This window comes from Pteropus medius, unplaced genomic scaffold (genome assembly GCF_902729225.1).
Source record: "Pteropus medius unplaced genomic scaffold, Ma_sr-lr_union100, whole genome shotgun sequence".
Lineage (NCBI taxonomy): Eukaryota > Metazoa > Chordata > Mammalia > Chiroptera > Pteropodidae > Pteropus > Pteropus medius.
Window position 1 is genome coordinate 343,973 of NW_024342473.1, and position 13,967 is coordinate 357,939.

The 13,967-nt window shown below is 33.8% G+C and overlaps 1 protein-coding gene across 1 annotated transcript in view; it reads right to left on the reverse strand.

Annotated features, from left to right (window-relative positions):
* Window positions 1–13,967, reverse strand: part of LRRC34 (leucine rich repeat containing 34) — a 14,438-nt gene continuing 471 nt past the window's right edge. Inside the window, exons 2-11 of the mRNA XM_039865004.1 lie at window positions 11,675–11,795; window positions 11,042–11,160; window positions 10,880–10,944; window positions 9,826–9,909; window positions 7,543–7,671; window positions 5,264–5,359; window positions 2,598–2,752; window positions 2,042–2,197; window positions 1,298–1,424; window positions 1–362 (exon numbers count right to left, since the gene is read on the reverse strand). Of these exons, the coding sequence (XP_039720938.1) occupies window positions 159–362; window positions 1,298–1,424; window positions 2,042–2,197; window positions 2,598–2,752; window positions 5,264–5,359; window positions 7,543–7,671; window positions 9,826–9,909; window positions 10,880–10,944; window positions 11,042–11,160; window positions 11,675–11,795 (1,256 nt within the window). The 3' untranslated portion in view covers window positions 1–158. The remainder of the gene's footprint in view (window positions 363–1,297; window positions 1,425–2,041; window positions 2,198–2,597; window positions 2,753–5,263; window positions 5,360–7,542; window positions 7,672–9,825; window positions 9,910–10,879; window positions 10,945–11,041; window positions 11,161–11,674; window positions 11,796–13,967) is intronic.

Consider the following 13,967-nt stretch of genomic DNA (forward strand, 5'->3'; position numbering starts at 1 on the left):
TCAGTTTTTCATAATGGACAGCAATACAATTTAATATAGTCTTTTACACATTTGACAAAAATAACTTGTTCTAATTTATGAAAGAAAACTAATAGGCAATAAAATATTCATCTCTGTGAATATAAGACAAGTACATGAAAATTATTTTAGAACTTTTTTCATAGATGTCGACCTACTTGTACAAGATTAAAACCGACATTAGCTGAATGGTAGCAAGCTTCTCCATAAGTTGGTGTCCAGTAATAGTGTTTTTTAAGGCCATTGGAGACTTCTGCAAGATACACACGTCCATCCACCACAAATGGCTCCACATCTGTATTGTCTGGTTTTAGACAGCCCGTTTGAATTAAATCTGAATATGCCTAAGAGTTTTTAAGAAAAGAAAAAAACTATTATCATTAAAAAAGTAGTTTATTCATTTCACAGTGCTAAAACAAATTGGCTGTGCTAATTTACAGTTTAAAATAAAATATTCTGAAAAACATTACTGAATTTATGGTTAGGTTTTTATTCACTTAATTTCACACCATGAAATTATAATCTTGTAAAACTTATTTCTAATATATTATGCACTTTTTTTTGACCTCCCGAGTTAACAATTCTCTGTATTAACCAATTTTGTGTACAGAAGTTCCCATGGTCAAAATTTTCAAGTCCCGAAGGGGTTCTTAAATGAAGTGAGAGAGCTACTGTATATGCCCTTGAAAATCTGATGATAGCCAGGATTCCATTTCTCAGAAAAGTAAACAATCACAGATTTTGGCATACAACTGTGTGGAGTTCCTGAACCCTCTGAAACTAACCTACAGAATTAGGCCAAGAGAGACAGTCTCCACAGTATCTGATGCTGGCCTGGCTGGCTGCCTAACTGTCTTCATTGTAGAAATTTCTTTGTATATCTCATGGATCATTGGTATGTATGTATGTTAACAATGTCATAGAAACAAACTGGTTTGTCAATAAGGATATGATTGTAGAGAAAGGCAAAAATTTAGACAGTAAAAGATTTAAAGGTATAGTTGCTTCTGCTTTAGCTTGTCATCATTAATTCTAAACTTAGCTTCTCGTGTGTGATCTTTATACTGGTAGTATTTGATATCTTTTGCTATTTCAACCACAAAACTTTCCAGAAGCTAATATTTAGAACTTATGTTAAAAATTATCAAAACTATAGTGTTTAACTATACTTTGTAATAATTCCTAAGGCACTTGTAAATAATATAAATAATTGTAAAGAATGTCTGATGTTATAGAGAAGACTCCAGAAATTACCTTCAGTTAAAAAAAAAAAACTTACCACACATGTAGCCTCATCAAATTTGTTTCCCCAAATGTAGATATTAGAGAATGTGGGATTTGTTTTTAAGGATTGTGAAAGTGCAACAAGTCCTTCTCCCTCTATGTTGTTGCTGACTACTGACAACCTATGGAAAAACAAAAAGTAATAACCCTGAAAACCAATACTTTGACAAAGAGAATGCTTAAGTGAGCAACAACATTTATTACAAACATTTATTGTGGTAAGTATTAGTGTTATTCTTAAATATGTTTAATAGTCAAAATATTGACCATGGAATTCCTAACATCCAAGAAACTTAGCTTTCTAATTGTATGCTTGATGTACCTAGTAGAGCTACCTACATTTTGGAAATCAATGGTCTGTTGTTTTATGTTATTCAGTAAATATTTGGGGGTGGGTTACAGTTACTTTTCAACGTAAAGTCATCCAAGTAATATTTTCTTTGATTCATTCTTATTTTTAAGTCGACCATATTGAATGATTGATTTTTGTTAAAATTCAAGGTGGATATAAGCAATAACAATTTTCTCTTTAATCTTAAGCAATCAACGAGAATCAATTTTTAAAAGATTACTTTTAAAAAACAAGAAACTAAAATGTTTACTGTAAACTTAAAATTGTCAGTTTAGAAACAGTTTTCATATTTCATCATAAATCTTAAAAGAGTTAAGGGATTTGAGGTTAATATTCTAAAAATTTAAGTTTTTCAGTTATTTTGATTAAATATAAAACCATACTAACGCTTTAAGACTCCTGTTGTGTGAAGCAAGAGTTTCACTGAGATACTTTGCTCCTGTATTTTCTATTCTGTTAAAAGAAAGATCTATTACTTCCAGGGTAGTATTGCTTTTCAGTACATCAGCCAAAAACACCATTCCATCACGAGTTATTTCATTGCTGGGAAAGGAAAAATACATAGTTATATTTGAAAATATGAAGTACGATTATATTCACACAGATAACATGCTTAAAAACTGTTAAGCAATAATACACAGTATTTACTATTTTAGTGAAGATTTAATTACTCAATTTCCAAAAAAGTTAATGAAAATTTTCCATAAAACTGCTTCCATTTCTGGTTTACATAATTAAATTGCTCACTCGAGTTATTAGGAGATTAGTATCAGTATGAACTAAATAAATTCTAAGGCTTAGGATAAAAAGTTGACCACAGTGGTTCCATTTTCTAATCTTTGTAATTAGTATCTAACAAAATATCATATGTACCATGAATATTTACATAGATTATTCCTATGACTTAACTTCTGAATTACTTAATGCATAAATTATCACTTACCAGCTGACATCAAGGTAACGTAGGCTTTTGTTCAGATACAGTGCATCACATAGGTGTTTTATTCCATAATTTCTTATATCATGCTTACACATGTGTAGTTCAACAAGGCAGTGATTTTCTTTTAACATGTGGCCCAGATGAACTGTGGACTCTTCCTAAAAATAGGTAAAATCTTTTCTAAAATAAAATTTTGAAGCAGTGCATTTCAAACATATGCTAAGTTATTAAAATTAGCTTTTTAAAAAAGATTATATCAGTTAAAACTGTTAGTCTACAGTTTGCATTTGTTTGGCCTGGCTTTTAAAAAATATTTTTTGCCATAAAAATTTTACCTTTACCACAAATGATACCTTTACTGTGTTAGAAACAGGCAGCAGGCACTTATAAAATGCAGTGATTAAGTGACATACAGAGGGTAGTTAAAAAATATTAATCATTAAAAATAAATCCATCCAGAAGGAAAAAGAAAAATCAGTCCCATTATATATTGAGCTTATAAGCTCCCTGACTGCTGTCCTCTCAAGAGTCGCTAAACCCTTCTGCATACTTCATGTTCCTGAACTTTGCTCTTGATCTCCACTCTTAACTGTTTCGACAAAATACAAAGACATTTTCCAATCTCAATTATGTTTTTAAAATACACTCATTTTAACCTTGTGACATATTCGATTCCTCCCTTTATAATCATCTCATTTCTAAATATATTTTACTCTTGTTTTCTGGTCACTGGAAGCCTTTTTTTTTTAATTCAAAATCTAGCTGCTTTCAAGTGAAACATATATAATCTCAATGAGGACCTGAACACCAAGCACTTTAAATTTTTAACAAAATCAAAATGTGTCTTAATGAATGGGCCAAAGTATTTTTTGGTCTTCTTGCTGATCACAAACACAGATAACTATATACGCTTTAATTACGATAAAGAACTTAGAAAAATTTTAATAAAAGTTTAGTAAAACCACATAGCAATAGCAGGTAGTACATAAGCTTTATAATAAAATTATCCAAATGCTAGCTTTGCCTTTTATTAGCTATCTGACTTTGGGCAAATTATTTCATCTGAGTCTCAGTTATACCTTTTCTGTGAAATAGGTGAAATACTTCCCTCACAATATTTAACAAAAAGTACCTGGCACAAAATGAATGTCCTTTGGAAAACTACAAAGCATATATTATTGTTCTATATTCTATAATCCTGTATCTGATTTAAATTACTGCTTTGACAATGAAAATATATACCCAAAGGGAAACTAATCTACAACCTTAATAAATGCAAACTGATCACTTAGGGAGTCTAGTGTTCTGCATGGTGCCTGTAACAGGGCATACTCAATACATATTTGTGTTTTATACTGATTACATTTTTAGGTCAAGAAGAAAGAGGGACCACCCTTACTAATGGAGAGAACTAATTTCAGAAATAATAAATGGTGGGTTTTTTAAGCTCCAGAGTTTGTGCCTTAATTTGCCTAGGGTGGCATCTAGCATCGATACTTGTCCAAGCTCCCTAGAAATGAACAGTAAAACCCTGAAATGGAATAATTTTGCAGGGTCACATTTGGAAATGGCAAAGTATGAAAAAGAGGATTTTCTACTCCACAGCCATTTAAGAGGAGATAGGGAGGGGGCTGCCTTGGAGAGGAAGAGAAAGCAAGCTAGAATTTAGCTGACAGCACAGAAGCACAGGGCTGAGAGCAAGGGCCTGGGCCTCAGAAAGAACCCTGGGCTTTTTAATAACTTCTTAGATCTGAGAATAACGACAGCATTTAACATATTTAAAAGAAGAATTGTGCTGCTAATGTGATTTCATATAGTTTAACATCCTTGTTTCCTCAGAGCTTCAATCCAGAAAATTTTTGTTAGCCTTCAAATCTTCTGTCCGCAATCTAAGAGCCTTTCCAGCCACTTTAAAGTAGGGTTCTTGTATTTGAGGATTCTGGGTGTCTTGAACAGATGAGATTTATGGACATGAAGCAATTAACATAATGCAGACTTCCAAAAATGTTGGTACAGAAAAGTGCAGAGATAATTCAAAGGGAGAGATCTATGTAGGCAAAGAATGCAAACAATAAAGAATATGAAAAATATTTTTAAAATGGTTAATTCTCAATTACTCATACTAATGGGGAACTGTCAGGTAGATGATTTAAAGACTATAAAGTACTTTTAACTTTTTTTAGTAGCTATTTCTGTTTAGATCAATAACAAAATGAGTTTTTATTCCCTAGCTTTTTACAACTTAGAAGAGAGTAAAGCCACCAAAAATAATGTTAAGGAGTAAAAAGAATCCTTAAAAGTAAAAACCATTTCAAAATGTAATGATGGTTGTCACATCAATATAACGAAAGCAACAAAACAGTTCACATCAGGTTTGTAATCTAGCCTTCAAAACTTTAGTTATTTATGCTTTTACTGTAACTACTTTGCCCCTCATAGGGTTTACTCAATGAGAATTGGAATTCACGAGGGAAAAAAAAAGTTTACTGCTTAAGCAAGCAACATCTAAAATCGTATTGTTATAAAACTTATTGAGAATAATTTTCTTTTAAAAGTTTTTCTTTGTAAACAGTAGTTTACAATTCTAAAAATATAATGCATTCGTGAACTTTGACATTCAGTAATACCTTCAGTTATTCACATGTGTAATATCACTGTTGAATACATACCTCTTTACCATACAGTATAGGTCGGTTTAGGTTTATGCCTTTAATTGTTTGGTTTTGAGTCAGGACTGTAGCAAATGCGATCACACTTTGCATTCCCTAAAAACAGGTAAATTCATTAAGGAAACTGACAAAATATATAAATTAACATTCCTAAATAAATATTTCAAAACTAGTAATCTGGAAACCAACAAATCAACATTGTGTTTTTAAAAAGTTTAAGCATTTCCTGCCATTTGAATTGTAATTGATCAAATCCAGAAATGAATTGTTATTGTGTTCTTTTCCCCCTGCCTTAATATCTGTGTACAACATGCACAGGGAGTTTCTTAAAGTTTCAGTATCCATTTCCTAGGGTGTTTGCCTTTAGGTTTGCTCCTAAGCCCTCAACGTTCCATAACAGTGCAGACCTCAGATATACAGTCACACATCTGGATCCCAACTAGGACTTTATTCTACTGAGAAAACTTATCCTTGAGCCAGCATTCCTTTATATTCATACTCATACATTTAGTATGTATCACGGGAAAGGGTTACTAATCACATTTCTCACAGCTTCCACAGGATTCCCTCTCTACCTATTGGAATGGCCCGATCCTCCCCAACCTCAGTGATGGGCACCACCACATATACCCAAGCTGTTATCCCAGAAACTTGTGCCTTCTCTCTCTCCACAAGTCCTCTTACCCTCCCATACAGTTGATCGGTTATTCTTACAGATTCTGCCTCCAAAAGATGTCTCAAATTAGTCCCATTTCTATGCCCACCACCCCACCCAGTCTTCATCACCCACGAAGACTGCTGCAGTAACTTCCTAAGTAGTCAGTGGGATTCCTCTTGCCTCTCTCATTCTCCACAGAGAAACCAGAATGATCTTTTAAAAGCACCAATCAGATCATGTCACCCCTCAACTTAAGGCCTCTCCATCATATGCATTTATAACAAAATCCCTCTTCCCCTGGCCCATGACACACACCCACACCCCACACCACCTTGCTGGATCTTGCCTCTTCAAACCTCTCCGCCTTCACTGTGAGGCACTTTTAACTCCCTCTGGCCAGCCACTCTGGCTTTTCAATTCTTAAAACCCGCCAGATTTGATATTTCATTATTCATGTACCTCCCTCATGATTTTTGCCATATCTGAATATCAGTTTTACTATTTATCTAATACTTTTCCATTTAATCAACTCACTTTTTTATTTTAAAACTTTATATCACTGCCATAAATGGAAAATCATAATCCCTTGAAATAATTAGCATATGCAAAATATATACATTAGTATAAAAATTACTTCAATCTGTATCAGTAATGGTATCGATACTACACTTGGAGAAGCACTATCTTAGAGTCTATGTAAACTGGACCCCTTGCCTGGAATGTTCTGCTGCGGACTCTCCTTCATGACTCCTAAATATTATTTCCCTAGGTCTTAGGCAACTATCTTATCATGCAAATTACCTTCTCCCCATTATCAGAGTACTTGGCCATCTTCATAGCACTTTTCTCTATTTGTTTATTGACTATTTTCCTAACTAAATTCAAGCTTTATAAGGGCAGAGACCATATTCAACATACTCCGAGATTCTAAGGAGAATCTAGGATTGTGACTGGTATGTGTAGATAATATACATTCCCAGAACTATTCTGGCTGTATCTACTACTTTTTTAAGCCTTAAAACCTATTACCCCGCAAAAAATCCCCTGGCTCATCTTCTTGTTTACATGTACCAGTGATTTTGCATTCATCTGTACAACAGGTTCCCAAATGGCCTCATGGTTTAAAAGCATGTTTGAGAAAATGAAGCCTGGAATTTGAAGATATGCAAAAAAACCCCACATTTCTCACTATCAGGCCAGATGAAAGCCCAGAGCAGCTTTTTGCATCATCATTTTAAGTTTTTATACTACATTTACTCCAAAATGTTTTCAAAAGTAAAACATTTATATTATACTAATGAAGTAGCATTTGTTTAACTAAAATGAACACAATCTTTTTCTTTTAAAATCCCATATGGGTTAAGAAGGGTTACAGATGGATAGAAGATTTTTATTATGCTGGGTATTCTATAGTATTATTTACCACAATCTGATTTTATTAACTGTAAGTACTGTTATGCCTAGGTTAAAAATTTTTTTTTCCTCTGACATTAGACATGAGGGGCAAGTGTAATCATTCGTAAAACTGTCATTAACAACTGGTCTCTAACAATTCTCTATGCTGGTCTCCAAGGAGAATGATGAAACATCTGGGTGATTGTCTCATAACCAATTTACTCACCAGATCACAATCACCCAGATCTAGCTTCTCTAAGGATGAATTAATTTGTAGCATTGTAGCAAAAAACATCCCACCCTTATTTTCAATCTTGTTTCCAGTCATTCTTAGGTATTTCAGAGTTGTATTCTTCTGAAAAGGAAAAGAATCAAAATTTGGTTAAGTTTTTAATCCACAGAATTTTCTTTAAATTACATAAATTAGGAAACTAAACTATCTGCAGACTCATCAATTTTTCATGGAGGTAGAATAGGATATATATTCCTTGAAGGCAACATTCAATTTACTAGATAAGTATCTAGTTTAATAGTCTAGTAGAAAGAATGCCCAGGAAACAAATGCCCAAACAATGACCAGTAAATGAAACAGATTTTTAATAAACTTTCCTTTCATTAGAAAATCTATAAATTTATCTTCTAAGAAAATTATACCACTTTTTTTATTGAGGTGAAATTCACATAACATGAAATTAACCATTTTAAAGTGTGCAGTTTACTGGCTTTTAGTATATTCACAATGTTGTGCAGCCATCATCTTTAGTTCTAGAATATTTTCATCACCCCAAAGGCGACCCTGTACCCGTTAACCAATCATTTCACATTTCCCATGTTACTTTTAAGGAGGTATTTCTCAGACATTTTAATTCCTTCTCTTATTCCACTCTTTGAATAAATCTTTTACAAAGAAAATTACAGACATTTCATTTTCCTAATGAATAAATATGAGGACATGTAAGGTCAAATAATTATCTTTAAAGCTAATTCAAACTCCCTTAAGAGCAGAAAGAAGGTAAGGATGTCCACTAACCACTACTATTCAACATTGTACTGGCAGTTCTAGACAGGGCAATTAGGCAAGAAAAAGAAACCAAAAAAAAATGGCATCCAGATTGGAAAAGAAGTAAAACTATCTCTGTTTGCATATGACACAATCTTTTATGTGACAAATCCTAAAAAATCCACCAAAAAAAAAAAAAAGCTGTTAAAAATAATAAGTGAGGTCAGCAAGACTGCAGGACACAAGATTAACATATAAAGATCAATTATATTTCTATACACTAGCAATAAACCCAAAAATGAAATTAAGAAAATTCCATTTATAATAGCATCAAAAAGAATAAAAAAAAATTTTTAAAGGGCAATACTTGTACATTGAAAACTACAAAGTATCATTGAAAGAAAGAAGACCTAAATACATGGAAACACATCCCATGTTCATGAATCAGACAGTATCATTAAGACGGCAATACTTGTAAATTGATCTAAGGATTTAAAGCAATTCCTCTCACAATCCCAGCTGCTTTGTCAAAAAGACAACACCATGCTGATATAGACGGGGAGAAACTGAAACACTCACTCATATTGGTTAAAATGTAAAAAGGGACAGCCACTTTGGAAAATACTTTGGCAGTTCCTTAAAATATTAAAAAGAGTTACCAAATGATCTAGCTATTCCACTCCTACATATATGCCCTAGGAAATTAAAACATGCACACAAAAATGTGTGCAAATATTCATAGCAGCATTATTCATTAGAGACAAATAGTAGAAACCCAAATGTCCATTAACGGATGAACAAAATGTGATATACCCATACAATCATTATTCCATTTATATGAAATGTCTAGAATAAGCACTCTATAAATGGAAAGCAGGTTAGTGACTGGGGTGTGGGGGAGAGAAGCATGGAGAGGGTTTGCTAATAGGTACAGGACTTTTCTTCAAGATGAAAATGTTCTAAAAGCAGCGATAGTGGTGATGGTTGCATAACTCTTTGACTATACTAAAAAAACCACTGAACACTTTAAAAGGGTAAATTTTATGTATGTGGATTATATCTTTTTTTTTTAATTTCCCCCTTTCCCCGGCTGCCCACACGCCCCCGCCCCTGCTCACTTCCACCTGACTGGGGTTGTTTGCCCATCTCCTTTGGAGCTGGACTTCTAAAGGTGGGGCGCGTCTCCTCCCACATGCTCACGGGGCACACCTGAGGCCTGGGGCACACCTGGGGCCTGTACCCAGGACCTTCTACGTGTAAAGCAGACGTGCTAACCACTACTCTATGGAACCAATCCTGAATTATATCTTAATAAAACTTTATTTTAAAAATAAGTTTAAAAATGCTCATGTCATGTCCACATTTTAATAAATTGAAGTATAATAAAAATATACATTCCCACAATATTAAAATATAAGCTCACATTAACCTTTGATTCTGTTGATTCCAAGCTATCAGAAGTTAAAATTCCCAAATACAATGTTAGTTTGAGGTATTATAAATACTTACATGTAGTACTTTAGCAATCAGTTCTCCACCTTCAGGCCCAATATCATTAAACATAAGGTTTAAGTAAATGAGACTATATTGTTTCTATAACAAGAGAAAAGAAGCTATTACACATGTATTATTAGAAATCGATCAACTAACATTTGAGTTGCTTTAAGTAAAAATGTTTACCTCCAAAAAAAAACCTTTATAAACCAGAAAATCTAAAAGTCTAGCAAAAGAAACTACCACTAGAGAAACAAATTGCTATTCTCATTAAACAAATATAATTGCAATATAAACAAAAGAAAAAAACTATCTTCAGTTTTGACCAATGACTCAAAGTATGGATGTGCTTTATGTATTTAATGGTAGTATACAAGTCTGTAAAAGATGACTCAGTAGTTCTAGTTACCAGCTCTACTGAGACAGATGCACAAATGAGTTTTCAGTATATTTCAAGTGTTATAAACATAGCATAGTCAGGACCCTTGACATTTTGCAAAACTAATGTTTTGTATGTGTGACATTAGGTGGTTTCACTGTCAACAGAACTAACGACATTTTGATAACGATGATTTCTGCAGCATTTTTATTTCTGCTTACTGAGAAAAACATGGTTACTTCATTTTTTATCTTCATTCTGCCCTTACATTGTGCACCATTTCATAAATATGAGAATTTTAAGACCATCTTAAGCTAATTAGTGGCACTTTTAGCAGATGAGACTGGGACAAGTAGGAAATTAAAAAGCCAGTATAAGGGAGAAATTTTAAAAATGATATATGCTGCTTTAAACATTTTAACTTAAAATACACACGAACATATATTGGCCCTTCTTCTGAGGATGAAACGAGGTCTTTAAGTACACAAAATAAGATGGACCACACTGTCTTTTTTAAATAAAATGCAATCAAAATGAAGCATTTCAGCTAGGGTGTCCCCAAAGTGAATCTGCAATAAAGGGTTGGCTCAGCATGCTCAAACCCTGAACAGTCCAAAGAAAGGACTGGTTCTTAACTGGGTCCTGGGAGGAAAAAAAAAACCTATAAAACATTTTGTAGTAAAATAGTACCTGAAGCAGTTTTGCAGCATAGTATGCACCAACATCACCTAGGAAGTTATATCTAACATCCAAACCTAAAGAACACAGACAAATAGAAGCTGATATTCTTTATGATGCATACTTAAAATCAGGAAAATGAAAGAAGGAGTAATGATTTTTAAGAACACATACCATTAATATATGGATTCTTCTCTAAAACTCTGGAAAGAATCCAAAAATCTTCTCCTGTTACTCTTTCCACTGGTATTAAGTGATTGTTGCCAGCAATGTTTAATGTGATTCCTTCCAATCTATTAAAATGTAAATAAGAAACCCAGTAAAGAAATAAAAGTAATTTTTTCTTCATGTATAAATAGTAACATCATGGATAGCATTTACTGGAACCAATTATGTACCACAATATAGATTTAAACCAAGTAACTTAAAACTACTGAATATTCCAGATTTTGTAAAGTACTTTAATATAGGCTGTATAATCTAATTTCTCACATACAAAAAGTATCCCCACCTGATAGATAATGATACTGAAGACATCAAAGATTTGTATAAATAAACAGGAGTTAAGGACAAATCTGGAGTCCAGACTTGGAGGCTGCTGGTCTAGTGCTCTTCCCAGTATACTAAAAGTACCACTACTTCCAAGACCTACTAACAGTGTCAATCATCTACTTCTCTGAATCAAAACGTATGTCTATTTTACCAAGCATTTGCAAACGGTGTTGAAATCACTTAGTATTCCAAGATTTTCACACAGATGAATATCAACGCATATTACTGATATAATCAAGTATTTGCCTTCCTTACCCCTTTTCAATTTCTTCATCTACTTCTTGGAGTATATGCAATACAAAAGGATTAATTTTCTGGGACTTTTCCATACATAGATTCTCATAATGTTTCTGGAGACTGCCAATAGGTTCTGGAGCTTTTGAAAAATAAGTACATTACCATTACCCTTCATCACATATAAATTATCCCAGGTGCTTCCCCCCACCCCTCCCAAAATTACACTTCTTTCAAAGGTATGAATGTATGTGTATAGAGTCAAAGGTAGGGAAGAAAAGGAGACAGAATTAAAAACAAAGAGAGAAACAGAAGTAAGGAATGGGAGAGAATAAAAATTCTGTTGGAGAATTAGAGCCATAGAAGCACCCACTGAGGGTAGGCAGACACTAACTTGGAAGTGACATAAAAGGACAACTGACCTCCGTAACAGGACTGGTAGCTAAGGAAAATGATGTCAGAGAAATTAAAATATTTTGTCCAAACTTATGCAGTTAATAAGGGCAGAGTACAGAATCAAAATGACTCCAAAGCTTCTTTCCACTCTGTCTCATCGGGTTAAGCTGACTCAAGGTTTCTTATGATGGCTTCAAATAAAGATGTCCTTTCCTAGTGGATTCTGCACTATAGGAACTAAAGCATTTGCTAAACAAATTTGCAAAATAAGATCTTAAGATGAAGAACAGTTATATAAAAAATGAAAGCAAATAAACTTTTCTTAGTTTTTTAAAATAAGCTTTAAAAATAATTTAATAACACACTTATTCCAGAGAACTTGGAAATTTCAATATTAAAAAGAAAAACATTCATCAGCAATCTCACTGCCAAAAAACCACCACAGTGGAGGTCTGGGAATACTTCTTTCTTATTGTTTTTCTTTCATATGTATTCTTAAACAAAATTTGAACATTTCAACAGAGTTCTATATCCTTTTTGTTTTCAATTAACATATTGTAAGCAGTTTTCTCTAGTCATTACAGTCTAAAAAATTTTAATGTCAGTATAATCTGTCTTGTAAATGGATGTACATAAAAAATCCTTCGCTTATTTTAGGAAATTTTCATGCATTTAAATAATATTTTAGCACAATATTTCCCAATCTTCTATGAAGTGATCAAAGATATTCTAAATAAAATGGGTTTTACTGTCAGATAAGTTTGAGAAGTGATGAATTAAGCAAAACTAAACAGACCCCTACCTACAACACTTCTTAGGACATTTAAAACTCTCGGGTGCACAAAGACTCTTCAAATTGTTGAGCCTAGAGGGGAGGATAATAATGCTCTACTTCCCAGACATATGTAACCATGGTTCATATGGACTGCAGTCTAGAAAATGCAACTTTAGCCTCCTGGACAGGAAACAAGGCAAGATCTGCGAACAGATTTACTTGTTGGAGCTGGGCTCCCACCAGGCTTCTTCGCTCCCTTCTGGCTTACTACCTTCCTTGGTATTAAAAATTGGAGGATTGCCCTGAGGATCTGAGGTTCAATGCCTGCCCTCAGCTGGCTGCACCACACCCAGGCCATGAAGAAATGTATCAGACTTCCAATTGACGTTTTCGTGACTGAAGGAATCTTAAATTACAAGAATATTTCTTTAATTACCTCGCCATGGCTTTACAGTATTTAAAAGTCTCTGCTATATATTTCCATTATTTGCTCTTTTAAAATTCACCTATATACTGTTTCAGGATTTTATGGTACCAATAATTTGTTTCCTCTAGAAGAAAAATAATAAATCAGTCTTCAAACTGTAAAGCAAAAACTAGGAAAAACACAGATATGTAGGAACATGTCAAGAATCTAACCCAAATTTCACTTTTCACCCACGTCTGAGCCTTGAATTCCAAGTAATTTTCACCTAGCAGCACGTTTTATAATTTCTAGAGTAAGGGTTCATTTTGCAGGTGGTTCCCTATGTCGTCCTATACTGGAACAGCCAAGTACTGACTGGGAAATCCAAGGGTCAAGAGCGAGTCAGACTTGGGTGCCCATCCAGAATAGGCTGTGTGACTGTGAACAAGTTACTTAAATTTTCAGAGCTTAAATTTCCTCTTTATGTTAAAGTCAGAGCCTAACAATGCCCATCTCACCGGTGCAGTGGGCAGACGGAAGGCTTGTAGCACAGTTCCATATCTACAAGCACATGCTTTAAAACAAACATTCAGAATGGAAACGGGTGGAGGGAGAAGGGCGTGCAGTTGTGCTTACTTTGCTACAAATACTTAAAATGGATGTGGCCTAAAGATGCAAAGTCAGAACTATCTCAAGACCCTCTTGCCCACCTAGGCCCGGCTCTCTGGAGTTTCCAC